The sequence below is a fragment of the Fulmarus glacialis genome, unplaced genomic scaffold (assembly GCF_000690835.1).
Source record: "Fulmarus glacialis isolate BGI_N327 unplaced genomic scaffold, ASM69083v1 scaffold29454, whole genome shotgun sequence".
NCBI classification, from domain to species: Eukaryota; Metazoa; Chordata; class Aves; order Procellariiformes; family Procellariidae; genus Fulmarus; species Fulmarus glacialis.
Window position 1 is genome coordinate 2,742 of NW_009207959.1, and position 6,757 is coordinate 9,498.

Sequence of the window (6,757 nt, forward strand, 5' to 3'; positions counted from 1 at the left end):
AGTGGTCATTTAAGAGAATTTTACTGTAAATCAGGGGGCTTTGAGCTATGGCCTTGCCAGTGGGTTGGTGTTACAGTGTGATCCATAAACAGCTCGCTCACAATCTTTAGCAGCTGTGTGGTCACAGTTAGAAGGTAATTATGTACTTGGTTACCCTAAATTAGTAGTCCTGAAACTTAAAGGTGTGTACGGAGAGAGGGAGAGTGATGAAATATGAGCATTCATTAAGGTTGACAAAAACTTGTCCAGTTTAGAAAATAACTGGGTGATTTGCCCTTCTGTATCCAAGCCTGTGATATGCATTAAAGTCACCATAATTCTAAGCAGCATTTGTCATGATTTAGATTAATCACCTCTCTGGATGATAGAGCTGAGATACCCGATTCTTGTGTAAGGCATTGTTTTGACGAAAGCCTCACTAAATCACTCTTGTTGTTGTTGCAGTGACTGGTGCCAGCTTCTTTGTGTTCAGTGGAGCTTTAAAATCCTCTTCAGGCTACCTTGCCAAATCCAGTATAGTAGAAGGTAAGAACTGAACTGCTTGCTTAAAACACACTGCTTCCCTCTTAACACGGCTCAGCTCTGTAGTTACCAGGGCTCTCCTGTTATGCCTTGGGCATTTGAACACGCTGCTGCTTCAGCTTTATCCTACTTTTTAGCCAAAAACCCCCATTTCCTTTAATGAGGAGGAACTTGTCCAGATGCTGTAGAACAGGGACACAAGAAAATGAGGGCAAGATATGAAATATCTGGCTTGTGAGCCTGTGATCAGTTTACTGGTTTGGGTTGAATGAGGAAATAGTGAGCCTAAGAAACACGGAATGTGTAATCCACCGCCAGGAGAGGAAGCCCTGCTAAACTTACTCTGTTCCCAAATAGCTCTGCATTATGCAAGATTACGAACGTGCATTGTTTAGCTGCTTGTATGTGGGCAGACGGGAACACGAGCAGTTGAGATTGTTGAGCTGGTACCTCTCTGATTTGGTTTGTTGTTCTTTTACTAGTTGTCATATCACAGAAATAAATGCCAACTGCGTACACTGGATTGAAAGCCGTTATTGCTTGTTAGCTGAGCTACAGAACTTTGTAGTCTAACCTCACCACAGATGTGACAGTGCAGACAGCAGTGTTTTAAGTGTGCTCCTTACAGTTTGTGAGTGAGGTATGCACGAAGCCCATGCGGGCAGTCAGTTAGCACAGCTCCACTGACGAGCAGGAACTCCTTAAGCTGCGCCAACTTGAGAGCTTGCAGCTGTGTGAGTGTGCAGTCCATGGGTGAGTGGTCACCCAGGGCTGAAAAGCAGCCATCTCACTGTAAGTCAGTATATGTAGGTCATTATACCATTTTCTGTGTCTAAATTGGTGGTTTAGTGCAAGACAGAGTCTGTACACTGGGGAAGTGTATCATTCCTGTTATTTCTGCAGTAATTTAGACTGATCCAATCCAAATTCTGTATCGTTTGCCACTGTCAGGCAAGCATTGACTTCCCAAAACTCTGTCACTGCTGGAGTGCTGCTTCCAGTGCCCACAGAGGTGATAGCTGAACGGAGGGGGGTCACATGGGGTTTCCGAGGGTTGTCTAGAGCCAGTGTCAAGTTTTGAGGCAAACTAATGTGGCCATTGCTACAGCTGACTTTACCTGGTAGGTGGACTTCACATTATCCCTGTGTTTTCCCTAGTCAACGCTCATTAGAGCTACGTTTTAGGAATCTGAGAGTTCAGAAATGGTCTTATGTAGCATTGCTGCCTATGACTCTTAAAATAGACGTTTAACCTTTCTGTTGCAAAAAAAGGAAGGATGTTTATTTCTTTTTTTATATAGGCTCTGTTCAGTGTGGCTTATCTTGGCTTATGAGGATTTCTTGGTTCCCTAGATGGAGTAATGGTCCAGATAACTGCTGAGAGCATGGACTCTTTGAGGCAGGCCTTGAGAGAGATGAAAGACTTCACCATCACTTGTGGCAAAGTAGATGCTGAAGATCCTCAGGAACACGTTCATATTCAGTGGGTAGAAGATGATAAAAACTTTAGTAAGGGGTAAGTAAGAAGATGATAAAAACTTTAGTAAGTCAATCGCTTGACATTGACTGGTGACCGACGGACTGTACTTGTTAAAAATTTTAATTGATCTTATAAGGTGCATGAGTTTTCAAATCAATAGGACTTACAAGTCTGTGCCTCTATTTTGAGTGATAAGATGCAATTAAATGTAATGAAAATAGAATTGAGATAGCAGAACTTTGGGGCATCAATTTAGAAAGTTGATGTCAATGCTATGGATTTTTTTGCCATTGCTAATATCCAGTTATTGGAAACCACTAATCTGTCTCCAACACTCAGTGCTGAACCCCTGCATATTGTGGTCACTTTGCTCTCTTGGTGCTTAGTTTGCATTAAGTAGTGCTGGAAATAAAATTGCTGAACATCAACAGTATATTTGGACTCTTGATAGTTAAGCCAAAAGAAAGGTGTATATGGCAGCTTAGGTATTTATGGCAGTAAAATGCTGTTGTGATGGGTACAATGTTTAAGAACTCAGCATCTAGAAGGAAGGATATTTCTGTAGTTTCAGGCTTTCCAGGTCAGTCTTGGGTTCTGTAATTAAATTCTGGGCTGTGTAAGTAGTGTTTCAGGTATTGCTGGCCTACACTGTGGTTACAACTGAATAAAAATCAAATCTGTAGAAACACCTCATTGCTGTATTAGCACCTTATGAGATCTCAGCTCTAGTGCAAAGCTTTGTTGAAAACCTTTGGGAAGGTCCTTCCTGCACCTGGTTTGTGCTTACTGACCAGCGTGTGTGTCGGGGTAGGAGCTGCAGGGGACAGCAGGGAGCATGCTGCCTCTCGGCTCTTCCCTCCAGAAAGGCTGCTCACTATGGAGCTTCAGGCCTAGCACCATCATCATAATTAGCAGCTGCATTCAAGACCACGGGTTTTGGCACCCTGAGAGAAGCCTTTGAGTCCCCTTCTGGGGCTAATTTTTGTCTATGCCCCATTAAGCTGATGTGGTAAATTGTTGTGTAGTAGCAGTTCAAATTGCAGAACACTCAGTTATGAAAAAACCTGCAGCGAGGCAGTCGGAGGATTCAGGTGTAGCAGAGGAGCTGCTCTGCTCTCTTGCAGCGGTCTCTGTTCAGCTCATGTCTTCTGCTAAGTCGGAACTTACCCTTTTCCCTCCCTTTTACAGTGTTGTAAGCCCTATTGATGGCAAATCAATGGAGTCTATAACAAGTGTGAAGATATTTCATGGCTCAGAGTACAAGGCAAACGGAAAGGTCATTCGGTGGACAGAGGTAAGTCAGTCAAATGGAGCTGCCTGTAAACCAACACTTGGCATTTTGAGATTGCAACTACAGCCTAGTCTTCTTTCGACCTGCTCTCCCTACTCACCAAAATTAAAGCAGCAAATTCTTCAGAACAAACCTGTATTACCTTTCCTACCTGCAAGGAAAGATGCAGTGCAGCATCGTGCAGAATAAAACATCCTATCACTGATGCGTAGCTCAGGCTGCTATCACAGCCAGCCTCTGCAGCCTACTCTGCACTGGCCACCTCTTCTCGAATATGGTTGTTGAACATGGGGGGAACCAGAAAAATACTTGCTTACTGTGTTACCCAAGTTAACAGTTGGTTTCATCTGCATTTGTGTTAAAAACTACCTTTTTAATGGAGACAAATCTTAATAATTATTTTAAAAAAATGTTATTTTGAGCCACCTTCTCTAAAATGTTGCAAGTTAAAATGTAAGTGCTGTGGCATAAATCACTTGCAGAAACTGCTTGCGTAGCTGATGTTACCTGTGACTCTGCCAGCACACACATGTGCCCAGGAGGAACCAAGTTAATCACTCTGCAGCTTGCCACCTTAGTATCCTTTTTTGCCAGGTCAGTTGGGCTCAACAGAGTTAAGTTTAGTGACAACAATAGTACAAATCTTCAGGCTGGGATGGCTTCTACTAAAAATGTGAATTGTCTGAAATTAACATCTATTTAAAAGCAGGTTTTTATTAAAAACTATGTGCAATACATAGTGTATTTCCATAATGAGGCTTTTGACCAGAACTGAAAGGTTTTTGAGAACACAACTATTTAAATCTTTCTTTTGAAGTTTTTTTATTTTTTTTCCCCCTAAGGTGGCTTGTCTTCAGGGTCTTTTGCTGGGCTTCCCTGAGCAGCTCTTCCTTAAGTCTTCATTCGTAAAAAAGTTTAAATGGCATTTCAGTAATCTTATTTTCTAGAAAAGCCAAATGTTATGTCTTGTGTTAACTCTTTCCTTCAGGTGTTTTTCCTGGAAAATGATGAGCAACATAATGGTCTGAGTGACCCAGCCGATCACAGCAGATTGACTGAAAACGTGGCAAAGGCTTTCTGTTTAGCTCTCTGTCCTCATCTTAAATTGTTGAAAGAAGATGGAATGACTAAGCTAGGTCTGCGTGTTACACTTGACTCAGATCAAGTAAGTCTTGGTTTAATTGGGGGGGGGTTTCCCTTGCTCACTCCCCAAAAAGGGAATACAACATTCAGCCATTCCCTTGGTTAAAGAAGTCCCAATATCAGATGCTAATCTAGTAGTGCTGACTGCTGGGCCATCTGTTAAAATTGGAAAGCTAGTGCCTAGCCTGAATTAACACCAGGCTTGACCCCCATATGCCACTAGCAGCACCTGCTCTGTAGTCAGAGACCTGCGAACAGCCCTGCCACGTGCTCAGAGGAGACTCTCAATTGGCCTTTTCACCAGAAGTTAAAGACAGGAATGTATTAAATGTATTCTTGGGTGAGCATACAACATTGTTGACAAGCATGGCTGTTCTTAAAAGATGACACTGCATGTGAGGCAGAGAAACAGATGGAAGGTCCCCTCGAGAGTGCTCTACGGCAAGAGCTACAAGCAGAGATAAGAGTCTCCTGGCAAGACAGCTGGCCTTGCCTTGGAATAGACGTGTTCTTAGTATCAACCAGCTTTTAAATACTGCGTGACTTAATCTGATAATGCAGGCTGCGGTTCCTAAACAAAGGAGTCTATTTTTATCACATCAGCCACTAGAAACACAGAGAACAACAAAAACAAGTGGAAAAGCCGCTTTAGTGCCTGCTACATCCTGTTCAAGTGCCCGACTTCCCCCGGCAGAGACCACAGCACCTCATACAGCTCATCCTCCTGCACAGCACTTCCCTTTTGCTGCCCACTGAATCACAGCCTTGTGTCCTATTCTCTGTAAAACCCACTCTTACTTTGTATTTTTTAGGTTGGTTATCAAGCTGGGAGTAATGGACAGCCACTGCCCTCTCAATACATGAATGACCTGGACAGTGCCTTAGTTCCAGTGATTCATGGAGGGGCATGTCAGTTGAGTGAGGGGCCAGTCATAATGGAGCTCATCTTTTATATTCTGGAAAACATCTCATAAGAGGACTTCATTTTCTGTTCAGACCTGTTCCAGCAGCAGTTGTATCTGAATCATTTGCACTTTAAAACTGGAAAATTAAGCTTTTGTTAACACTATTGGGGGAGGGGGGGGGAGGAGGGAGGGACAGTTGTTCCATAATTCTAAATCTTCTATGCATTGTCAACAAACAGAGGATCAGGGCAGCTTCTATACTACAACATGGCTATGCTATCCTTGCAGCTAATACACTTCTGTTACTGTTTAGAAAAATGCTCATGTACTTTAAATGCTCAAACGGGTGCAAAGATCACTGGGGCATAAATAAAAAGTGAAACTCCAATCTTGTACTGTTTGTAGATGGACACGCAAGAAACAACAATCAAGACCTCCATTCTGACCTCATCATAATGCCGTTTGTGGTTATTCTGTAGACATTAAAAAGTAACGTTTACATTATTTTGACCAGATCATTGGTTGAAATACGTTTGGAGTAGCCCTTGAGAGATATGGAAAGATTACCTAGCCATAACTACATTTGTATATGTGTCCAAATGAGCAGAAGGGCAGGCATCTCTCTGAAAGCGGTATTATGTAAACTGCAGTTTTGTGTGTGTAATAGGCTAGTTTACTTTTTTCCTCTATTTACTATAAAAACCCGTCACCCCTGCAGATTCCTATAATCTCCTAGAACAACTCTGCTATTCTGTTCTTTGTTTACAAATCTGTATGAAGCAGAGGAACTATTAGCCCTAAAGTGCAGTTATATCTCATTCCTCTTCCCCAGTAGGTCCTGCTTTTTAAAGAAAAGTAACACCCAGGGCAGCTTTAAGTCTCCTCCTTGCTGTATGCTGTAGTGTAACGCTAGTGTCATGTAATACAAGACAGCTTGCACTTCATATTAGCAGCACCATGTAAAAGCTTACCTGTGATAAAAGTATAGAGTGGCTGTTTTTGCATGTTCTGCTGAAAAAGGCTTTCTGGTCAGCTCTGAACACTTGCACTTGGCCCGGTGCTCTTGGTCTCACCTGAGAGGGCTTTAGTAAGGAAAGCAGCTGCTCACATCTGCCACAACATTGTGAAGCTGGAATTGAGAATCAGCCAGAGGAAATGTGGTTCCACATTCTTATTGTCTCCATGGAAAGCTGCTAACCAGTGGACAGAGCTGAAAGCAGGAGAAGGGGTTTGGTTTCTTTAGCCATAGCCATGCAAAGCAGCTGGTTTGAGTCCCTCCCAGGAAGGGGGGCAAAGGTTTCTCCTCCTGTCTATACAGAAAATTAATTTGAGAAGAGAGGGGCTAATTTATGGTGAATAGAGCATCTCGGACATTGCATCGTCCCTACTCACAGTCAGTTCTGGTGGATGCAGCGG

General features: G+C 42.8%; 1 protein-coding gene across 1 annotated transcript in view; it reads left to right on the forward strand.

Moving 5' to 3' along the window:
* The window catches only part of LOC104075727 (zinc finger FYVE domain-containing protein 9-like), a gene marked incomplete at its 5' end in the record, with an annotated part of 6,897 nt that extends 1,191 nt beyond the window's left edge, over positions 1 to 5,706 (forward strand). Inside the window, 5 exons of the mRNA XM_009576322.1 lie at positions 445 to 525; positions 1,876 to 2,038; positions 3,191 to 3,296; positions 4,282 to 4,458; positions 5,249 to 5,706. Of these exons, the coding sequence (XP_009574617.1) occupies positions 445 to 525; positions 1,876 to 2,038; positions 3,191 to 3,296; positions 4,282 to 4,458; positions 5,249 to 5,410 (689 nt within the window). The remainder of the gene's footprint in view (positions 1 to 444; positions 526 to 1,875; positions 2,039 to 3,190; positions 3,297 to 4,281; positions 4,459 to 5,248) is intronic.
* Between the last annotated feature and the right edge of the window lie 1,051 nt (positions 5,707 to 6,757).